This window comes from Lynx canadensis, chromosome D1, assembly GCF_007474595.2.
Source record: "Lynx canadensis isolate LIC74 chromosome D1, mLynCan4.pri.v2, whole genome shotgun sequence".
Lineage (NCBI taxonomy): Eukaryota > Metazoa > Chordata > Mammalia > Carnivora > Felidae > Lynx > Lynx canadensis.
The window spans coordinates 32,971,050-32,995,749 of record NC_044312.2 but is presented as its reverse complement, the minus strand read 5'-3'; the positions used below and the strand labels follow the sequence as shown (position 1 = coordinate 32,995,749).

General features: G+C 36.1%; 1 protein-coding gene across 1 annotated transcript in view; it reads left to right on the top strand.

Annotated features, from left to right (window-relative positions):
- ARHGAP42 (Rho GTPase activating protein 42) overlaps positions 1-24,700 on the top strand; it is a 322,999-nt gene that overhangs the window by 257,990 nt on the left and 40,309 nt on the right. The window contains exons 10-12 of the mRNA XM_030333001.1: positions 755-864; positions 3,675-3,753; positions 5,570-5,609. Coding sequence (XP_030188861.1) covers positions 755-864; positions 3,675-3,753; positions 5,570-5,609 — 229 coding nt within the window. The remainder of the gene's footprint in view (positions 1-754; positions 865-3,674; positions 3,754-5,569; positions 5,610-24,700) is intronic.

Here is a 24,700-nt window from a genome sequence, read left to right as displayed (position 1 = left end):
CTCAGGTATATAGAAGAGAATTCTTATAGCTTCAGCTTGTGTTGGATCTTATCCAAACAGTTGTGGTTTCACTAGTAGAATAGCAGTTGGTTATCGGCAGAGCAGTCATGTGTTGTGTATGAAAGCCATACATTTATAGCAAGCAAATACTAGAAATGTATTATTTTGGTAGCTCTCCTGAGACTTTGAACCAATTATCATTTAATACTATAAGACTTTAATACACACACACACACACACACACACGTGCACACATACTTGCTCACGTGTGTGCCCCCCACACACACACACACAGATAAACAATACTAATCTCTTAGCAACCTTGGACATTTGATTCAGAGCAACAGTGTTGTATCCTGACAAGCATTCTGTATATCTAATTGTGACATTAAGGTAACTGTGATATAACACCTTCTGTAAATCTGAAGTCCTAAACAATGTACATTGTAGAGCTATTTAACATAAGTTTAAGTATTTAAGACCACTAGACAGGCATGCCACAAAATTATTTAAGTAATATGAGTATATGTGATTAATTTATTAAAAAACAGTTTGTATTATAATTGAGCAGTTAACATTAGGCAAAAAGTCTGTATTCAGAGGACAGGATGTGATTATGACCTTTATATATAACCTTTAAGTTAACTTTTTTTTTAAATTAACATTTTAATGGAAGCAACCTTAGATGGCATATTTAATATTTTTCAGTTGCCCTTGTCATCACGTCAATAATGTGTTCCTCTTCTTGTTTCAGAATGGCCTTGTTACTGGTTCACCAGAAATGTTTAAATTGAAATCTTGTATCCGACGGAAGACAGATTCAATTGACAAACGATTCTGCTTTGATATAGAAGTAGTTGAAAGGTTTGAGGTTTTATTTTTACTTTATATTTTTAATATGCTAAATTATTTGTTTCTGTGTTTAGATATAAGTATGAAACAGTATACAGGTACTTGTTTTTCAGTCTTTAAAAACAGTATGCATATTTATTTCATTCTTTTTTTTTTTTAATTTTTTTTAACGTTTATTTATTTTTGAGACAGAGAGAGACAGAGCATGAACACGGGAGGGGCAGAGAGAGAGGGAGACACAGAATCTGAAACAGGCTCCAGGCTCTGAGCTGTCAGCACAGAGCCCGACGCGGGGCTCGAACTCACGGACCGCGAGATCATGACCTGAGCCAAAGTCGGCCGCCCAACCGACTGAGCCACCCAGGCGCCCCTTTATTTCATTCTTTTATGTATTTATTCAACAAATATATATTGCATGATGCATTCAATAAATAAATCAGACACCGAATGCTAGCAAAAAGCAACATCACTCAAAGAAGAATTTGGGAAATCAACATAAATGACTACATTAAGGGATTTGTGGTGGACTTGAGTTCCCTTTACTATGAATGATCCTGACAACATTGTTCACCATGCCTGGGTAAGCCTTTTTGTGGACTTTTGAAGCCTGGTAGCCTTGCTTCCAAGGAATAATAAGACAGAGCTGGGAATGCCATTAGTTTCCTTCAGCCAGTGAAATTCAGTGCCTCCTCTGGGCAGAGCACCGTTCTGGACATTGGGACATTGGGAGAGATATAAATGTTGCACATGTGAGTTTATAATCTAATGGGGATATTTAGCTCTACTTTTTTTTTCCTTGTATCAATACAAGAAGAACAGAAACTAAATATGGACAGATATACTTCTTTCTCTCTATTCTATTCCACAATCTATTTCTCTTCCCCTGCATTACTACCATACTTTTCTGAATACTGTAGCTTTGTGTGAATGCACTATTTAAAATGCTTACTCTATATACTCTTATAAACTATAGTTTACATATATGTCGCTTGTAACTACTGAGTAGGGCAAGGCCCCCATTTTTTATGCTTCTTTAAATAGTGGCGCCTGGGTGGCTCAATTGGTTGGGCAACCGACTTCAGCTCAGGTCAGGATCTCACAGTTTGTCAGTTCAAGAGCCGCGTCGGGCTCTGTGCTGACAGCTTGGAGCCTGGGGCCTGCTTTGGATTCTGTGTCTCCCCCTCTCTCTGCCCCTCCCCTGCTTACTCTCTGTGTCTCTCTGTCTCTCAATAATAAATAAACGTTAAAAATTTTTTTAATTGTATTAAATATTTTGGCCCTGTGGTTTTGCATTTTATGAATCTGCTTATTAAGTTTCCCTTTGTCTCCACAAAAATCCTTTGGGTTTTTTGATTTGGAGTAGCATTGAAGTTATTAATTAATTGATGGACAGTTGAACTCTTTTTGAATATTTTACATATTTTTTTTAGATTTATTCTTGAGTCTCTTCATTTTATTGCAATTTTGAATAGAATTCATTAGTATATATTTTTTCCTAATGTTTCAGGCTCATGGATAGAAAGGCTATTAATCTTTTTAATATATCAATCTATACCCAGCATAGTTGTTGAGCTCCTTATTGGTTTTAATAGTTTGTGGTAGGAACTTCTGTATTTTCTATGTACACAAATACAAACATGCTAGTGATTTTTCTTTATTTCAGCAGCACTTTCTGGTTCTGTAACCCTGAGGCACATTGTTAAATTCTGCTTTAGTTTGCTCATCTGTAAGGATAAGGATAATAAGTAGTCACCTCAAAGGGTTCCTATGAGGATAAAATGAGATAAGAAAGGTAACATTTACAACATAGTGCCCTGCACATAATAAACAGCCAACGAATATTGATTATTATTTTATTATTTCTGTTTATACTGGCTTAGATTTTCTAAGATCAAGTGATCACGATCTTCACATACATTTTTCTTTTTCCTGTCATTCCAATGATCTATTTTCCTGTTTACACAAGGCATAATATGCCTTCGTCACAGTTTTAAGTCATACTGGTTTTTAATCATACAATATTTAAATGAAATTTCCTCCTCAATGTATCTCTTCATAGAGCCCTTTAATTTCCTGTTCAAATTTATTTTCTGGATAATTTGCAGTTAACTAGATCAATTTTACTATTTCTGGATTTCCTGTCTTTTTCTGTCTTATATTGCTTTCCTCCTTCCCTTTTCTTACTCTTTCTCTCTTGAAGTGTGTATGTACCCTCAAGTAACTATTTCAGAATGGGTACATGGGAAAAATTGTTTTTAAATGAATTAATTTTAATATTGTGATCATGATATAGATAAACACTTTGGTTTTAATGTCTTCTTAATAATTAACTAGGTATGGTATGAAACTTTTCATATTACTATATACTCATTGAAATTATTTTTAGTGACTAGATTGTACCACACTGGGGTCATAATCTTAATCATTCTAATATTGGAGAATGTTTAGGTGGTTCTGGACTTTGGTGAATGCTTTTTGGCCATTTCAGAGGAAAGAGTTTGAAACTAGCCTCCTTCAGGCAGTCATACCTAAAGCAGTGATTTTACTACCTGCAGCCATTAGAATTAAAAATGTGTGTGTGTGTGTGTGTGTGTGTGTGTGTGTCCTCATAGTAATTTTTCTAAAAGGAACCATAAGTCTTTTTCTTTTCATTTTTTAAATTCTTTTTTTCTTCTCTTTTCTTTTTTTCCTCTCTTTTCATTTTTTTTCTTTCCTGCTTTTTCTTAAAATTTTACCTTTACTTTTAAAACCACAAAAAAATAATAAATGGGTGAAGACATAACAGGAATAAATTAAATATATAAAACATTTGTTTTTAATAGGCATGGAATCATCACATTACAGGCATTCTCAGAAGCTAATCGGAAACTCTGGCTCGAAGCCATGGATGGGAAAGAACCAGTAAGAATTTTAATTTTATTGTTCTAGGGGCACCTGGGTGGCTCAGTTGATTAAGTGTCTGACTTCAGCTTAGCTCACGGTTCATGGGTTTGAGCCCTGTGTTGGGCTCTGTGCTGACAGCTCAGAGCCTAGAGACTGCTTCGGATTCTTTGTCTGCCTCTCTCTCTGTCCCTCCCCTGCTCCTGCTCTGTTTCTCAAATAAATAAATAAACAAATAAATAAATAATGTTAAAAATAAATGTTAATTTTTTTTTTTTTGGATTTTATTGTTCTAATTACAAAGTATATCCGGATTTTTTGTCTGTAGTATATTTGAAAATACTAATACAGCAAATCAGAGGAGTAGAGACTCTTACTGTTTTTCTGGTATTGTCTCACTGGTACATAACACCAACTTTCTAATTTGTTTCTCAGGATAACTTCCAGGACTAATTTAAAATCCTAAAATTACTTTTTAACAAATTACTTACCATGAACTTGGCTGTACTGATTTGATTATTTTATTCAGTTAATAATAAAGTCCTCACTCTTTGCAAGGCCTGTGTTAAGCTTTATGATCAGTGTGATGAGCAAAGGTTTAGGGTAAGAACTAATCCTGTGGTCTATATCATTGTTTAAAAATCTCATTTGGGGGAGGGGAAGGAAAAAAAAAAGGTTAGGGAGGGAGGGAGCCAAAACATAAGAGACTCTTAAAAACTGAGAACAAACTGAGGGTTGATGGGGGATGGGAGATGGGTACTGAGGAGGGCACCTGCTGGGATGAGCGCTGGGTGTTGTATAGAAACAAATTTGACAATAAATTTCATATTAAAAAAAAAGTCTCATTTGGTAAAACTGCCTTGTGGCTTGACATTTTCCCTCCCATCCATATCTTCACTGTTTTAATAGTTATTTTGATGCGGCCATGATAATTTACTTACAATTATTAGGGAGGCTGATGTAAAAAGGAATAAATCATCGATCACTGTCTGTTTTCTTTATGAAGAACACCACATTGGATGGTTGGAGGTATGAGCACACAGAGAAAATAGGAGGCCCTGCCCTATCCATTGAAAACTATCCTTTAGTTGGCAAATAATTTGTGAACAACCTTGGTGCAGAGTACCTGTGCAACAACAGAACTATATAAAGTGTGGACCCTAGGCTTTGAGGCCATCCCTCAAACTGTTACCAATCCACAATAAAATGAGTGCAGAAAGTATGATTAAGCATCTGGAAAATTTTATAGCAATTAGAAGTAGTCATTTTACACCTATTGAGTTTAATAATAAAAATTTTGGACTCTGCGCCTATTCTTTATAGTGTTTATTATGTTTTAATTTTATTATAACTTACAAAAGTATCAGCCAATTACAGATTAAAAAGTAAAACAAAAGGACTTGACTCTTTGCCACTAATAGTTGAGAGGTAAGCCGTGACCTAAAGCAAATTTAGAAGACAATGTGATAGCTCAAGTACAAGTTAAGGTTGTACATGTTGAGAACAAAACGCTAAGGAGATAATTTGAGGAAGCAGCAATCTGGTAAAATCTGTCATGAAATCCTTCCTGAAGAAGGAATACATACTATGCATCATGTTGGGTAATAGAATGAGATACATAAATCAAATGGAAAGCGCTAGAACTTTGCCCAGGGCTGGATAGCCATGATGGGAAGGCTTGGGAAGCAAGGTTGGTTGATAGGGTAGGGAAATGGCTCTATGGACATACTAGTTGTAAGATCTTGAAATCAAGATACTCATTTTGTGTATCATTGTACCAATATCGCCCTGTTTCTGTGCTGGGTCATTAACTGATCAGACTTCCTTTGTTTTTCAGATTTACACCCTGCCTGCCATTATTAGCAAGAAAGAAGAAAGTAAGTCACTTTAATAATTATTTAAAATTTTATCATAGTTTTTTTTTTCTTTTTTATCACAAAAGTATTATGTGATATTGAGTTAATTCTGGGAAAATAATAGAAACATATCATAAGTCTGATGGTGAAGCAAATTTAAAACTTTCATTCAGAGAAGTTTCTCAAGTCAAAGGCATTAAACTACTGGTGTTTTAGTAACCAAAATTAGTTTTTACTTATTTGGTGTTTATTTACTTATAGGTATGTACCTTGCTTTATCCCAGGAAGAGATTTGAAGCAGTTGATATTTAGTTGATTTTTAAAATTTTTTTAATGGCAGTAAGGGCTTCTTTATTTTAGTTTCTCTGTGCCATTGACAAGACTGAAGACATGAATACTTTGTACCCAAGAGTGTGATGTTATAAGACATTGTCCATAACACATGGGATATATAGGAAAACCTGTTTTCTCAATGTAGAATTGCTGAGTCCTTAGTAGCAAAACATTCTTATTAAACACATTTTATGTGTTTTTCCATAACATTCTCAATCCTCCTTAATCATCTGCTACCTTCTTTCCACCTTTTACCCTTGGTTATTTTAGAATATTTTCATATGTACCTTATGTAGTCAGATTATTTGACATTTAAAATTAGTCTGTATATTTATTTCTAAGGTTATGTATACATCTTCTAAAGCAATTTCAAGTTTTATTTAACTCAATTGACTTTCTCTCATAATGTCTAAATTTATTTTTAAAACAGGCTAATTTTTAAATTGCTAATAAAATGCAACTGAGAAAGGAGTAAAAATAAAAACTGGGAAAGCATTCATTTGAAAATCATAAATATAAACTGTATGAAAAAACCTATTACTTTAAATGAATGAAATGCTTCCTAGTGATTAATTTCAGAAATTATCAAAAGAAAAAGCATGATTTAAAATACCCCTGGGATGCCTGAGTGGCTCAGTTGGTTAAGTGTCTGACTCTTGATTTTGGCTCAGGTCATGATCTCAGGGTCGTGAGATCGAGTCTCACGTCAAGCACCATGCTAAATGTGGACCCTGCTTAAGATTCTCTCTCTCCCTCTGTCTCTACCTCTCTCTCTGTCTCTCTCAAAAAAAAGATACCCCTAATGTTAGAGACTTGGAAAATTATTTCCGGTTTTTACTCTTGCATTTCTTTATTGCAAATCAAGGAAAGTGATTAGTATAAAATCTTCCATTGCCCGCTTACATCTAATCACAGAAATATTAACCAACAGATAAGTACCAAATGTTCATTCTAAATAGTTACCTAAAGAGCAATATGTTGTATAATTTGCATTTGAGTAGAGTTTGAAATGTGTTTTCTAATACTGGTTTCATTTTTCATATACTGGTTTCTTTCAAAAGAAAGATAGTTCTTTTAGATTCAAATGAACTACTCAAGGATGAATTTTTGGAAAAAACTGAACCTATATATGGTATTGAATAAAGCTCTAAATAGGGACGTGGTCAAGTCAGTGAGAATATATTTGAACAGTAATGCATTTCTGGAAACTAGGGTTTGTAAAATAATTAGATAATTTGAATAAGGAGGTTGTCACATGTACTTATGCTGTTATGAAACGGCATCATGCTTCTTCAGTGCCTTAAAGACTTTTCCAGAAATCTACTTTCTTGTAGCCTTAGCCACCTGAAACATCACTATGCCATCATTTATAATTGTAAAATGTTTTTGTTTTGTTTTGTTTTCGGAAAAATAGCTATCCTACAGTCCATGTGTTTGTGTCATTTCTCACATTTTGCTTTTGGTATAGTGTTTTAGTATCTGACTTATTAGTTCTCTGAGCAACTTGTGACAGAACCTTGTAGCCTTCTTCATAGTACTTAACACAGGCCTTCCATGAGATGTGTGCTCAGCACACATTTGCTTTTACTGTTGCTCTGAGTACCAGTAGGCTTTTATTGCCCAAGGGAAGATTTTGATGATAGAAAAGAATATTATAATTATGTTTGCTTCATTAGTATGTAGTGCTCAAAGTTATAAATCTTAACCCTAGTTTCAAGTTTTATTTTTATTATTTTATCTTAAGCTGTATTTTTTTTCTTTCAGCCTATTTTTAATCAACGTACAGATCTTATTTTATGTATAAATATCCTAATTTTTAAAAATGTTTTCATTTTGTTTTTATAACTTTGATAGAATTCCCCCATTTATACATTTAATCAGTGAAGCTTTTTTAGACATACAAATTATAATTACAAAACTAGTAAATTTTATTCACCCAAATGCAGCACCCTAATAAAACAAGTTTGTGATTCTGGCTAGTATAATCTTTCTAAACCTGTGGTATCTTCTGTAATCTAATAAATTGACTTATAAATGCTGAAATTAATATCCCTTTAACTGTTCTAAACATTCTAAATAAATCACACACAAAATTACGTAGTGATTTCAAGAGGTCTTACTATGTGGACATAAAGTCAACTTATCCAAAATCATCCTTGTTTCTGATTGTTTTTCCACATTCTTGGAGATTCAGATTTTCTCACCCAAAGAGAATCACTATTCTATTGAAAAGACAAGACAATGGCATGTACCATCAATAAAAAGAAACTCTGGCTAATGGAGGACAGGATTAAATGTACCTTCTAGAAATAAGCTCCCTGCAGCTGAGGGGTAGACATTTTGGTATTGACAACTTAGGTGAACAAGGTTTTCTAAACATTCCTCAACCCAACATGCAATAGAGTCCCTTTCCCTGAAATGACCAGCCTCTCAGACAAGTTGAGAGGCTTTCCTGGTCCTCAGAATTTAACATTTTTGCATGTAATTTTTAATGTTTTACTACATCAAGGTCTAAAATGTATTAATGGAACTTTGAATCTCTGCTCAGACTGTAATCTTACCTCTTATCTCTTTTATCATGTGTCTTATCAATATACCACTATTTTAGTAGTGATTTAACAACTTATAGGATATACGTGAACACTTAATGGTATTCTAGATTCAAGCATATGGTCCTTTTTAACCTGAAAGAAGTGTCATGTTTTCTTCCTAGCAACATGTCCAGAATTTTACCTGTTTCAGTTTAAAATTATATTCCAGTGATGGTGAAGTTCTCAGACCTCTTTTTTAAATCTTGAATTAATCAAGCAACCTCATCATATTGGGAGTTCAGAGCAGCTTTTATCTTTATGTTCACCTCTTCTACCATTTTTCTAGATAACATCCTGTTTTTTTGAGATCTCTGTGTTCCTTTTAGACATTTGACTACTTTCCAGAGTGGAATTATGTCAATTTCCATCAATAACTTCTCAGTTGTTATTTGAAACCAGTGCTAGTCTTGATTCATTTGCCAAATTGGGAAATGCATCTTTATAGCTTTGGTAATTCAGATGGATTCTGTTTATCATAAAATGCTCTAGCTATCCTTTGGAAACTCAGTTTTCTATGGGATATGTTTGTGTTTTTGAACTGATAAGGCTAATAATGAACCTTAGGATAGCAAAATATAAACACTCAGGTAAAAATGTGTTTTCAATATCAACCATTAAAAGTGGCTGTGTTTGTGCTTTCACTAAAAAGCCTAATGGTAATAGAGCAAAAACTATCTAGCATCCTAAAATAGAGCCATACTGTGAATATACAGAGAAGATATACTATGAAATGAAGAGTAAAACTATTCTTTCACTGTTACGAGACTATTTTTTATAAACCTAACGTGAAAAAATCTCAGGACTTTGTGGTTTTTGAACTATAGATGCTGCAAATAAGACTAGCCTGTAATTCAGTAGAGAAGGAAAGTTTAACTCATCTTAACAACAACAAAAAAGCATCAAGTACAAAAACTGAAAAATTGGTCCACAAATGCTTTTCTGGTTGTAAAAAATGCTTGCTACAGTATTCTTTTCTTGAAATTCTAAGACTTTGGGAATGCATACACTTTGAGAATAGCAATGTCTATTATCATTATTAAACAGATATTATTAGGTAAGATTAGAACTAAACTCTCCCTCAAGCTATACCATTAGGTATGTTTTGTTAAAGAATAACACACCAATAGTTCTCCATATTTGAGCCCACTTTCAAAAAAACAATTTTTTTTTTGTTTTACTAAGTTTTTATTTTAATTCCAGTAGAGTTAACATACAGTGTTATATTAGTTTCAAGAGTACAGTATAGTGATTCAACAATTCTATACATTACTAAATGCTCATCATGGTAAGTCTTCCTTTAATCCTCCTTACCTATTTCACCTATCACCCCCTTCTGGTAACCACTAGTTTGTTCTCTGTAGTTAAGAGAATGTTTCTTGGTTTGTCTTTTGCTCTCCTATGTTTTGTTTGTTAAATTCCACGTATGAGTGAAATCGTATGGCATTTGTCTTTCTCTGACTGATTTATTTCACTAGACATACTTTCTAGCTGCATCTATGTCATTGCAAATGGCAAGATTTCATTCCTTTTGATGTCTAAGTAATATTCCATTTTATGTATATATGCCACATCTTCTTTATTCATTCATGAATCAATGGACACTTGGGCTGCTTCCATAATATGGCTATTGAGAATAATGCTACAGTAAACATATGGGTGCATGTATCCCTTTGAATTAGTGTTTTTGTATTTTGGGGGTAAATACCCAGTAATATGATTACTGGATTGGAGGGTAGTTCAATTTTTTTAAGTTTTAATTCCAGTCTAGTCAACATACAGTGTTCTATTAGTTTCAAGTGTACAATATAGTGATTCAGTAAACCCATACATCATCCAGTGCTCATCACAGTCTACTTCTTAATCCCTATCACCTATTTCGCTGATTCCCCACCTACCTCCCCTGTGATAACCATGTTTGTTCTCTGTGGTGAAGAGTCTGTTTCTTGGTTTCTCTGTCTTAAATTCCACATATGAGTGAAATCATATGGTATTTGTCTTTTTCTGACTGACTTATTTCACTTAGCATTACACTCTCTAGCTCCATCCATGTTGTTGCAAATGGTAATATTTCATTCTTTTTTATGGTTTAGTAATATTCCATTCTGTATATATACCACATCTTCTTTACCCATTCATCTATCAGTGGACACTTTGGCTGCTTCCATAGTTTGGCTATTGTAAATTATACTGCAATAAAGATAGAGGCACATATATCTTTTTGAATTAGTGTTTTTGTATTCTTTGGGTAAATACTCAGTAGTGTGATTCCTGGGTAATAGGGTAGTTCTATTTTTAATTTTTTGAGGAACCTCCATACTATCTTCCATGGTGGCTGCACCAGTTTGTATTTCCACCCAATAGTGCACAAGCGTTCCTTTTTCTCCTCCTCATCCTAGCCAACTTTGGTTGTTTCTTGTATTTTTTTTTTTTATTTTAGTCATTCTGATAGGGGTGAGGTGATCTCTCATTGTTTTGATTTGCATTTTCCTGATGATGAGTGATGTTAAATATCTTTTCATGTGTCTGCTGGTCATCTGAATGTCTTCTTTGGAGAAATGTCTGTCCATGTCTTCTGCCCATTTTTTTAAAAAAATGTTTAATGTTTATTTCATTTTTGAGAAAGAGAGAGAAAAAAGAGAGACAATGAGCAGGGGAGACAGAGACAGAATCTGAAACAGGCTCCAGGCTCTGAGCTGTCAGCACAGAGCCCGGCGTGGGATCTGATCCCACAAACCATGAGATCATAATCTGAGCTGAAGTTGGATGGTTAACCAACTGAGCCACCCAGGTGGCCCCTTTTCTGCCCATTTTTTAATTGGATCATTTGTTTTTGGGTGTTGACTTATATAAGTTCTTTGTATATTTTTTTGATGCTAACCGTTTATCAGATTGTCATTTGCAAATATATACTCTCATTCAGTAGACTTTTAGCTTTGTTGGTTGTTTCCTTTGCACTACAGAAGCTTTTTGCTTTGATGTAGTCCCAGTAGTTTATTTTTACTTTTATTTCACTTGCTTCAGAAGACATATCGAGAAAAATGTTGTTACAGCCAATGTTGGAGAAATTACTGGCTGTGCTCTCTTCTAGGATTTTTGTGGTTTCAGGTCTCACATTTAGGTCCTTAATCCATTTTGAGTTGATTTTTGTGTATGGTGTAAGAAAGCGGTCCAGTTTCATTCTTTTGCATGTAGCAGTTCATTTTTCCCAGCACTATCTGTTGAAGAGACCATCTTTTTCCCATTGTAAACTCTTCCCTCCTTTTTCAAAGATAAGTTGACTTTATTTCCAGGCTTTCTATTCTATTCTGTTGATCTGTGTATCTGTTTTTGTGCCAGTACCATACTGTTTGAAGCAAATTATTTTTTGTGAAAAAACTTCTATGTCCCAAAATCTTCATCTTGGGAGTAGTTGTTAAAGAGATAGAGGCAGTTGTCACTTTTCCTAGGCTTGCTTGCTCTGCATTCTCTGTTGGTACCCTGAGGCTTGTCCCCACTCAAACATGTTTTGTGTGATGGTTTTTCAGTTGGTCCTTCTACCCTAGGTCTGGAGAAAGTGAGAACTGTGAGAGAAAAGGTACTAAATTATCATTCTCTCATGCAGTTTGGTTCATCAGTATTCCATTGTGTATTTACTTTATTCCAGGTATTGTAAATGGGAAAAAAGAAGTCCTTTCAAATGATGTTTCTGCTAATGAAAGTCATGATTTGGTCACATAAATAACAGTCACTCAACATTCAGTCCTCATGTACATGTCTACATGTCCTCATGATTGGACCAGAAAATACTTTCAGAATTTCCCCCAAACTCTCAATTTCTGCCACTGTCTGTCGGTGACTTTCCCCATGTGTGCTTTGGGAACATGTTCTCCCCAACAATAAAGAAAAGAAAATTGAGCTCATTCTTCTTATCCTAGGCATTTACCATCTGTCATGAATTTTTTGAGCCTCACACTACTGTCTAAATAATTTAATTTTGGAAGTTCTCAGATGTCCCTGGGTTACATCCTCCTCCTCACCACGTCCTCTCCCACACCTGTGATCAAATAATTTTGTTTCTATCACTGAGATCCAGGAAGAGGGTTATAGTTCAAATACTTTTCATGGGCAGATCAGGAAGAAGTAACAGGTTGGGCCAGGGCTGTGGAGAGTTAACTGCTTCCTAAGAAGCAGGGAGAAGACAAATGGTCCTGTGGGACACAGGTTGTGTGGGACACAAACACCAATAAATGCACTCATTTCTTTTTTCTGTTTCTTTCAAGCCATGGATAATATGATATTAGTTATCTGTGATAAGTTGATTTTTAATCTGAATTGGCAGATTAGAAAAGTGAATTAGAAATTAAAGACAAGTGTTGCTTTGTTTTGTCAACCCTGAGAAGGTACTGTAAGGCCAAGTAGATTACATCTGTAAGGACATGCTGGGTTTTTAATTACTAGGAAATTGAAGGTACAAGGACTTTTGCTTTGTTAGCTGTATAGAAGACTATTCTTTTTCATTTCCTCATGGCTGTTTGAATTCTGTTGAGATTAATAGCTATTATGCTGCTAAACTGCCTTTATTTTTATTTATAGAAACTTTATTTGGATTTCAATAAAAGCTTTATCCCTGAATAGTTTCTGGAGGAAAAAAAATGATGTTTACACTTAACTTTTGATTGAATATATAAAGTTCTTTAAGTTAGCTTGTTTCCTACTTCTACCTCTGAAAGCCAAGTATCATTAATATTATAGTGTTCAATTCCTGGGAATTTGGTGGTATTTGTATTTTACATATCCTTCTGCCCCTTTCTTTAGCAGGGAGATATGGGACAGGGAGTAGGTGATCTGGGGAGGAGTTGACAAAATTTTTCTCTTGTTAGCCAAGCTCTAACCCTTCTAGAAAGCATTAGCAAGGGTACCTGCACAACCCATATGCAAACCAGTAACTAGCAAGCCATCAATTAATAAGCATTTATGGACTGCCTGCTCTGAACCAGGCATTGAGTCCTGATTCACTACTGTATTTCCACTGTATAGGATGGGTACTCTGTACTGTTAAGCAGGAGTGCCTTGTCCTTCATTCAAGAAGAATGATGATAAATTATCAGCCTTTAATGATGTGATTTGTTTTTGTATGGACCATTTCAACTAATATTTCAGTTGAACACTTTGGAGTTCCTAATTTTCCTTTAAGCTATAAAGAACCTGCTTTGTTCAGTCCTCATTAACACTGACATTAAATGCAATAACCTCTTCATGGCTTTAGGAAGTTGTGTGTTTTCCATTACAGAATATATTTTCCTTCACTTCCTTCAGAAACACCACATTTTGTGACCATCTCCTACATCAGGAACTTGGAGACAGAGTATGCTGTTTGACCTCTTTCCCCAGACCTCAACAGGATTGGCAGAATCATATTGACTTACTTAGTGCCTGCTGGAAAATGGCATCTTTTAATTCCATTCATATTTCATTGGTTACTGTCTGTCACATGGCCAATCTTGCCTTTGAGGGAGCTAAGAAACATAATCTTTTCTGCAGGAAGGGGCAACAGGTATGGGTGAACAGTAATCCCAGCATACTGCAATCTGTTCACTTCCAGTGAGAGGAAGTGTATGTTCATTGTGATTTACTGAAGTATGATGAAAGTATACACACGTGTTTATTTTTTTAATTTTTTTTATGAAATTTATTGTCAAAGTGGTTTTCATACAACACCCAGTGCTCATCCCAACAGGTGCCCTCCTCATGCCCATCTCCCACTTTCCCCTCCCTCCCACCCCCCATCAACCCTCAGTTTGTTCTCAGTTCTTAAGAGTCTATTATGGTTTGCCTCCTTCCCTCTCTGTAACTTTTTTTTTTCCTTCCCTTTCCCCATGGTCTTCTGTTAAGTTTCTCAGGATCCACATAGGACTGAAAACAGATGGTATCTGTCTTTCTCTGTGTGGCTTATTTCATTTACCATAACACTCTCCAGTTCCATCCACGTTACTACAGAAGGCCATATTTCATTCTTCCCCATTGCCACGTAGTACTCCATTGTGTATATAAACCACAATTTCTTTATCCATTCATCAGTTGTTGGACATTTAGGCTTTTTCCATAATTTGGCTATTGTTAAAAGTGTTGCTATAAACATTGGGGTACAAGTGCCCCTATGCATCAGCACTCCTGTATCCCTTGGGTAAATTCCTGGGGCGCCTGGGTGGCGCAGTTGGTTAAGCGTCCGACTTCAGCCAGGTCACGATCTTGCGGTCCGTGAGTTCGAGCCCCGCGTCGGGCTCTGGGCTGATGGCTCAGAGCCTGGAGCCTGTTTCCCATTCTGTGTCTCCCTCTCTCTCTGCCCCTCCCCCGTTCATGCTCTGTCTCTCTCTGTCCCAAAAATAAATAAACGTTGAAAAAAAAAAATTTTTAAAAAATTTAAATTCCTACCAGTGCTATTGCTGAGTCATAAGGTAGATCTATTTTTAATTTTTTGAGGAACCTCCACACTGTTTTCCAGAGTGGCTGCACCAATTTGCATTCCCACCAACAGTGCAAGAGGGTTCCCATTTCTCCACATCCTCGCCAGCATCTATAGTCTCCTGATTTGTTCCTTTTGGCCACTCTGACTGGCATGAGGTGGTATCTCAGTGTGGTTTTGATTTGTATTTCCCTGATGAGGAGTGACATTGAGCATCTCTTCATGTGCCTGTTGGCCATCTGGATGTCTTCTTTAGAAAAGTGTCTATTCATGTTTTCTGCCCATTTTTTCACTGGAGTATTTTCAGGTGTGGAGTCTGATGAGTTCTTTATAGATTTTGGATACTAACCCTTTGTCCAATAGGTCATTTGCAAATATCTTTTCCCATTCCGTTCGTTGCCTTTTAATTTTGTTGATTGTTTCCTTTGCAGTGCAGAAGCTTTTTATCTTCATGAGGTCCCAATAGTTCATTTTTGCCTTGCCTTTGGAGATGTGTCAAGTAAGAAATTGCTGCAGCTGAAGTCAGGGAGGTTTTTTCCTGCTTTCTCCTCTAGGGTTTTGATGGTTTCCTGTCTCACATTCAGATCCTTTATCCATTTTGAGTTTATTTTTGTGAATGGTGTAAGAAAGTGGTCTAGTTTAATTCTTCCACATGTTGCTGGCCAGTTCTCCCAGCACCATTTGTTAAAGAGACTGTCTTTCTGGGGTGCCTGGATGGCTCAGTCTGTTGAGCGTCTGACTTCAGCTCAGGTCAGGATCTGGCAGGTTGTGAGTTCGAGCCCTGTGTCAGGCTCTGTGCTGACAGCTCGGATTCTGTGTCTCCCTCTCTCTGCCCCTTCCCTGCTCATGCTCTGTCTCTCAAAAATGAATTAATGTTAAAAATTTTTTTTAAAAAAAAGACACTGGCTTTTTTCCATTGGATATTCTTTCCTCCTTTGTCAAAGATTAGTTGCCATACATTTGTGAGTCCAATTCTGGAGTCTCTATTCTATTCCATTGGTCTATGTTTCTGTTTTTGTGCCAATACCATGCTGTCTTCATGATTACAGCTTTGTGGTAGAGGCTAAAGTCTGGGATTGTGATGCCTCCCACTTTGGTATTCTTCTTCAATATTACTTTGGCTATTGAGGCTCTTTTGGGCTTCCATACAAATTTTAGGATTGCTTGTTCTAGCTTCAAGAAGAATGCTGGTGCAATTTTTATTGGGATTGCATTGAATATGTAAACTACTTGGGGAGTATTGACATTTTAACAATATTTATTCTTCCAATCCATGAGCACGGAATGTTTTTCCATTTCTTTGTGTCTTCTTCAATTTCCTTCATAAGCTTTCTATAGTTTTCAGCATACAGATCTTTTACATCTGTGATTACGTTTATTTCTAGTATTTTATGATTCTTGGTGCAATTGTGAATGGGATCGGTTTCTTTATTTGTTTTTCTGTAGCTTCATTATTAGTGTATAAGAATGCAACTGATTTCTGTACATTAATTTTGTATCCTGTGACTCTGCTGAATTCATGTATCAGTTCTAGCAGACTTTTCGTGGAGTCTGTTGGGTTTTTCATGTATAGTATCATGTCATCTGCAAAAAGTGAAAGCTTGCTTTCATCTTTGCCAATTTTGATGCCTTTGATTTCCTTTTGTTGTCTGATTGCTGATGCTAGCACTTCCAACACTATGTTAAACAACAGCGGTGAGAGTGGACATCCCTGTCGTGTTTGTGATCTCAGGGGGAAAGCTCTCAGTTTTTCCCCATGGAGGATGATATTAGCTGTGGGCTTTTCATAAATGTTGAACCATCCCTGGAGCCCAGGAATGAATCCCACTTGATCATGGTGAATAATTCTTTTTATATGCTGTTGAATTCGATTTGCTAGTATCTTGTTGAGAATATTTGCATCCATATTCATTAGGGATATTGGCTTGTAGTTCTCTTTTTTTGCTGGGTCTCTGTCTAGTTTGGGAATCAAAGTAATGCTGGCTTCATACAATGAGTCTGGAAGTTTTCCTTCCCTTTCTATGTTTTGGAACAGCTTGAGAAGGATAGGTATTATGTCTGCTTTAAATGTCTGGTAGAATCCCCCAGGGAAGGCATGTGGTCCTGGACTCTTATTTGTTGGGAGATTTTTGATAACTGATTCAATTTCTTCACTGGTAATGGGTCTGTTCAAGTTTTCTCTTTCTTTCTGTTTGAGTTTTGGAAGTGTGTGGGTGCTTAGGAATTTGTCCATTTCTTCCAGGTTGTCCACTTTGTTGGCATATAATTTTTCATAGTATTCCTTGATAATTGCTCGTATTTTTGAGGGGTTGGTTGTAATAATTGCATTTTCATTCATGATTTTATCTATTTGGATTATCTCCCTTTTCTTTTTGAGAAGCCTGGCCAGAGGTTTATCAATTTTGTTTATTTTTTCAAAAAACCAACTCTTGGTTTCAATGATCTGCTCTACAGGTTTTTTGTACTCTATAGTGTTTATTTCTGCTCTGATCTTTATTTTTTCTCTTCGTCTGCTGGGGTTGGGGTGTCTGCTGTTCTGCTTCTAGTTCCTTTAGGTGTGCTGTTAGATTTTGTATTTGGGGTTTTTCTTGTTTCTTGAGATAGGCCTGGATTGCAATGTATTTTCCTCTCAGGACTGCCTTCGCTGCATCCCAATGTTTGGATTGTTGTATTTTCATTTTCATTTGTTTCCATATATTTTTTTAATTTCTTCTCTAATTGCCTGGTTGACCCATTCATTCTTTAATAGGGTGTTCTTTAACCTCCATGCTTTTGGAGGTTTTCCAGCCTTTTTCCTGTGGTTGATTTCAAGCTTCATAGCACTGTGGTCTGAAAGTGTGCATGGTATTATCTCAATTCTTTTATAGTTATTAAGGGCTGTTTTGTGACCCAGTATGCGATCTATCTTGGAGAATGTTCCATGTGCACTCGAAAAGAAAGTATATTCTGTTGCTTTGGGATGCAGAGTTCTAAATATATCTGTCAAGTCCATCTGATCCAATGTATCATTCAGGGCCCTTGTTTCTTTATTGATCCTGTGTCTAGATGATGTATCCATTGTTGTAAGTGGGGTGTTAAAATCCCCTGCAATTACCACATTTTTATCGATAGGGTTCCTTATGTTTGTGATTGTTTTATATATTTGGGGCTCCTGTATTCAGCACATAGATATTTATAATTGTTAGCTCTTCCTGATGGATAGACCCTGTAATTATTATATAATGCCCTTCTTCATCTCTTGTTACAGCCTTTAATTTAAAGTCTAGTTTGTCTGATATAAGTATGGCTACTCCAGCTTTCTTTTGATTTCCAGTAACATGACAGATAGTTCTCCATCCCCTCACTTTCCACCTGAAGGTGTCCTCAGGTCTAAAATGAGTCTTTTGTAGACAGCAAATAGATGAGTCTTGTTTTTTTATCCATTCTGATACCCTATATCTTTTGGTTGGAGCATTTAGTCCATTTACATTCCATGTTATTATTGGAAGATATGGGTTTAGAGTCATTGTGATGTCTGTAGATTTCATGCTTGTAGTGATGTGTCTGGTACTCAGGTCCTTGCAACATTTCACTCACAGAATCCCCCTTAGGATCTCTTGTAGTGCTGGTTTAGTGGTGATGAATTCCTTCAGTTTTTGTTTGGGAAGACCTTTATCTCTCCTTCTATTCTGAATGACAGACTTGCTGGATAAAAGATTCTCAGCTGCATATTTTTTCTCTTCATCACATTGAAGATCTCCTGCCATTCCTTTCTGGCCTGCCAAGTTTCAGTAGATAGGTCTGTCACTAGTCTCCCTTTATGTGTTTGAGCATGTTTATCCCTAACTGCTTTCAGAATTTTCTCTTTATCCTTGTATTTTTGCCAGGTTCACTATGATAATAAGTCTTGGAGAAGATCAATTCAAGTTACATCTGAAGGGAGTTCTCTGTGCCTCTTGGATTTCAATGCCTTTTCCTTCCTAGATCAGGGAAGTTCTCAGCTATGATTTGTTCAAGTACACCTTCAGCCCCTTTCTCTCTCTCTTCTTTTTCTGGAATTCATATGATAAGGATATTGTTCCATTTGATTATATCATTTAGTTCTCTAATTCTCCCCTCATACTCCTGGATTTTTTTAATCTCTCTTTTTCTCAGCTTCCTCTTTTTCCATAATTTTATCTTCTAATTCACCTATTCCCTCCTCTGCCTCTTCAATTCATGCTATGGCCACCTCCATTTTATTTTGCACTTCATTTGTAGCATTTTTTAGCTCCTCATGACTATTTCTTAGTCCCTTGACCTCTGTAGCAATAGATTCTCTGTTGTTCTCTATGCTTTTTTCAAGCCCAGCGATTAATTTTATGACTATTATTCTAAATTCTTGTTCCATTTTATTGCTTAAATTGTTTTTGATCAATTCATTAGCTGTTGCTACTTCTTGGAGTTTCTTTTGAGGAGAATTCTTCCGTTTTGTCATTTTGGATAGTCCCTGGAGTGGTGCAGAACTGCAGGGCTCTTCCCCTGTGCTGGCTGGAGTAACTTGTGTTGGTGAGCAGGGCCACAGTTCAATCTGGATGTCTGCCCCCAGCCCACCGCTGGGGCCACTGTCAGTCTGGTGTGTACCTTATCTTCCCCTCTCCCAGGAGGAGGACTCACTGTGGAGTGGTGTGGCCCTTGTCTGGGATACTTGCATACTGCCAGGCTTGTGGTGCTGCTTAGATGGGATCTGGCCAAGGGCATATTAGCCAAGGTGGATCCGCAAGGTGCACAGGGGCAGGAGGGGCAGGCTTAGCTAACTTTGCCTTTGGTGGTCCCTGTGGGAGGGGCCCTGCAGCACCAGGAGGGAGGCAGGCCTGTTGGAGGGATGGATCCACAGAAGCACAGCGTTGGGCATTTCTGTGGAGAAAGAAAGTTTAGTGACGGGAACTGGTTCCCTTTGGAATTTTGGCTGGGGGATGGGAGAGGGAAATGGCGCTTTCCAGCGCCTTTGTTCCCCCAACGAGCTGAGCTCTATCTTCTGGGGCTCAACAACTCTCCCTCACAGTGTCCTCTCGCCCTCCCCACTCTGCAAGAGCAGAGTTGTTGATTTTTAACGTTCCAAATGTTAAGTACTCCTGGCTGTCAGAACTCACAGAGTCCAGCCCCTCTGCTTTTGCAAGCCAGACTTTGGGGTCTCTGCCTTGCCGGGCGGGCTGCCCCTCCACCGCCCCGGCTCCCTCCTGCCAGTCCATGTAGCATGCACCACCTCTCCACCATTCCTACCCTCTTCTGTGGGCCTCTTGTCTACGCTTGGCTCCAGAGAGTCCGTTCTGCTAGTCTTCTGGTGGCTTTCTGGGTTATTTAGGCAAATGTTGGTGGAATCTAAGTGATCAGCAAGATGAGGTGAGACCAGCATCCTCCTATGCCACCATCTTCCCTCACCTTGTACAGACATGTTTTAATATACAACTTGCTTTTCAGTGGCCAGCTAGGTTACAGGGCTTGAGTGGTTTATGTCTGGTTTACATTTATTTCAAGAAACAGATTATTGGCCTGGCTCCAATTATTTAAAAATAAGTAATGTATTATGCCTTTTTAACACTCCTGGTGGACAGTTCCTGAAGCTCCAATGACTTTAGTCATGCCCAAAGAATACCTTGTTCATATAATTTATGTATGTAGATATTTATATTTTCTTCCAGCTGCTGCTGCTGCTAATAGCCAACACTTCTGTAGTAGTTACTATATTGCAGACATTATTCTAGGAGCTTGGCAAATGTTAACATATTTTATCTGTGAACAATCCTCTGACAAAGAAAATTCTATTATCCTTACTGTGTAGAAGAGGAAACGGATATACAAAGAAGTTAAAACTATGCCTAGTAACACAGCAAGTACGTGAGAGAGTAACTACTATCTCTTTCATCTGGTTAGAACTAATGACTGACTTCTTTTATCCTTTTTTCTTCTATTTTTCTGCATATAGCAGTAATATATAGAAGGCGCACATGGAGAAGGAAACTAGCATTTAATTAGGTTTGTTACATTATTTGATGCTTTTCAGTGCTTCACCTGGTTTTGTTCTTCATTTTACATACGTGTTATCATTTCCCTCATTTTATAAATGAAAGAACTAGAGTTCATAAGCATTATTATGCATGTTCCCATTCATACAGCAGTTTATACTAGAGCTGAGATTCAACCCCAGATTCAATGTAGGTGCTATCTCTGCACTATGGAAACTCCTTTGGCAGTATCAAAGGTTGTTTAGAGGAAACAAAACAAAAATGCATGGTTATTTTCTGCCAACACAGTATATTTTTCCATATCATTGAATTGATTGATAGTGTTTTAATTATTCATATTATGTAAATGAGCTAAAGCACAAGATCATGGGCCACATCCATACAGAGGCACTTATGGAATGGCCTGGCATTCAGAGTGAATGTATATAAGATTTTGTTCTTTGTGGGAGCCTGTAATATTGTTTTATTATAATAGACTGGGGTAGTGTTGCCAAACATCCTATTACACCTTCAATATAGCCTGGTTATTGCTTATTCTTCTCCAAGTGGATACTTAAAGAAATTCTGTTTATTACATGTATAAACATAGATATAGATACCACATATATATGTATCTACATATATAGATACCACAGTTATCTTCATTCACTTTGCCAAAGGCAATTTTATTAAAATTTTTTAAAAAATGGTTTTCTCTTTCTTAATTTTTGTTGAAAAGTTGAGCAATGTGACCTCCAGAACCAAATATTGTTAATGTCAGGAACTTGCAATTTTAATTGATTTTAAAACTGCTTGTTTCTACCTAGGGTTGCATTTTTTGGCTCAGTTTTTGTTGTGAAGAATGAAAATAATTGATTCCTTACCTCTCCATTTGCCTGTTTTCTTGTCTTCAATAAATATTTAAAATACCAGAATGTAGATTGTTATGATTGGCCTTTTAGGTGATTGGAAGCAAAAAATCCCTTCTTCCTATCCAAAAGGAACTTCAATTATGTAGTGAACTCTTAAAAGATGCTTGTTTAATGACTATTCATTCTTGTATTGTTGAGTTAACCCAAAGCATTGACTGAGTTCTGTTTACTTGACCTAGGGACCTGAGAATAGAGAAATAAATGAGCCAGTTCCTATGGGTAACAATACGTTTTTTAGTTTGGGCATTTTAAAATGATTTAATCTATTTATTTTTTTAAAAGTTCTAAAGAACTATATTTTTTTTAAGTATTGGACTCTTTCAAAGTCTAGTGAATAAAAATGATAATTTCTACCTTCTGTTCTCCTTTTTCTTACTTGCATAGATCTTTCTAAAGTTTTTTTTCCCCCCCTAGGAAAAATAGAAACACACCCTCAAACTTCACAGTTTAAGAAATTGGGTCATACTGTCTGTTGATTACTTTTTGTTTTTGTTTGTTTGTTTGTTTGTTTGTTTGTTTGTTTTTTACTAACAACACATGAGAAGTATCTTTCCAGTTCAGTACTTCTAGTTTTTTGGTCCATGGATTTCTCAGTCCTCAAAGGTTTCAATGGTTTTCTGTCTAGGATTTCTTAAAAATTTTTTGCCTATTGTTGGCACCCCTTCTTGAATTCTGATATATATTTTTTATCTCTGGATTTCTGTTAAGCTATATGAATGTTTAATCCTCCATCTTTTTTTATTTTTATTTTTTATGTTTTTATTTTATTATTATTTATTAAATTTTACTTACAGTATAGTTAACATTCAGTGTTATATTAGTGTCAGGTGTACAATATAGTGATTCATCAGTTCCATATATTACTCAGTGTGCATCACGATAAGTATATTCTTAATCCCCTTCACCAATTTCCCCCAGTCCCCCACCTACCTCCCCTCTGGTAACCACTGGTTTATTCTCTATAGCTAAGAGTCAGTTTCTCGGTTTTAGCGCTCTCTCTCTCTCTCTCTCCCCCTTTTTTTCCCTTTGCTCCTTTGTTTTGCTTCTTAAATTCTACATGTTAGTGAAATCATATATTATCTGTCTTTCTCTGACTGGCTTATTTTGTATAACTTGTACTCTTTAGCTCCATCCGTGTTGTTGCAAATGCAAGATTTCAGTATTTTTATGGCTAAATAATATTTTATTGTACATATATACTATGTCTTCCTTTTTCTTTTTATGTGTATGTGAATGTATTTCTTCAACAAATATATATTTTATTAAGTTTTTAATTTTAATTCCAGTATAGTTAACATACAGTGTTCTATTAGATTCAACTGTACAATATAGTGATTTAGCAATACTATACATTACTCAGCGCTCATCATGAGAAGTGTACTCTCTTTGCAGGAATGTCTGTGACTTCTGCCCATTTTTTAATTGGATTATTTGTTTTGGGGTGTTGAGTTATATAAGTTCTTTATATATTGTGGACACTAACCGTTGATCAAATATGTCATTTGAAAATATCTTCTCTCACTCAGTAGGCTGACTTTTAGCTTTGTTGGTTGTTTAGCTTTTAGCTGTTGGACTTTTAGCTTTGTTGGTTGGTTGTTTCCTTTGCACTACAGAAGCTTTTTGCTTTGATGTAGTCCCAGTAGTTTATTTTTGCTTTTTTTTCCCTTGCCTCAGAAGACATACCAAGAAAAATGGTACAGCTGATGTTGGAGAAATTACTGGCTGTGCTCTCTTCTAGGATTTTTGTGGTTTTAGGTCTCACATTCAGGTCCTTAATCCGTTTTGAGTTGATTTTTGTGTATGGTGTAAGAAAGTGGTCCAGTTTCATTCTTTTGCAGTTCATTTTTCCCAGAACCATTTGTTGAAGAGACCATCTTTTTCCCATTGCAAATTATTCCCTCCTTTTTCAAAGATTAATTGACCATATAATTTTAGAATTATTTCCAGGCTTTCTGTTCTGTTCTGTTGATCTGTGTGTCTGTTTTTGTGCCAGTACCATACTGTTTTGATTACTATCACTTTCTAATATAACTTGAAGTATCGTATTGTGAGATCTCCAGTTTTGTTATCTTTTCCAAGACTTGTTTGGGTATTGAGGGCATTTTATGATTTCATACAACTTTTAGGATTCTTTGTTCTATAATTCTGTGAAAAATGCTGTTGGTATTTTGACAGGGATTGTGTTAAATCTGTAGATTGCTTTGGGTAGTATAGACATTTTAACAATATTTATTCTTCTAATCCATGAGCATGGAATGTCTTTCCATTTCTTTCTGTCATCTTCAATTTCTTTCATCAGTGTTTTATATTTTTCTGTGTATAGAAAGTATATTTCATTTCTTTGGAAAAGTTTATTCCCAACTATTTTATTATTTTTGGTGCAGTTGTAAATGAATTGTTTTTCTTCTAATTTTTCTTTCTGCTGCTTCATTATTAATGTATAGAAATGCAACAGATTTCTGGGGCACCTGGGTGGCTCATTCAGTTGAGTGTCCAACTTTGGCTCAGGTCATGAACTCATGGTTTGTGAGTTCAAGCCCTACATCAGACTCTGTGCTGACAGCTCAGAGCCTGGAGCCTGCTTCAGATTCTGTGTCTCCCTCTCTCTCTGTCCCTCCCCCATTCATACTTTGTCTCTCTCTCCCTCAAAAATAAACAAACATTAAAAAAAACCCAAACAAATTTTTGTATATTGGTTTTGTATCATGTAACCCTACTGAATTCCATTTATTATTTCTAGTAATTTTTTGGTGGAGTGTTTAGGGTTTTTTTTATGTATAATATCATGTCATTTGCAGATAGTGGAAGTTTTATTTCTTCCTTACCAATTTGGAGGCCTTTTATTTCTTTT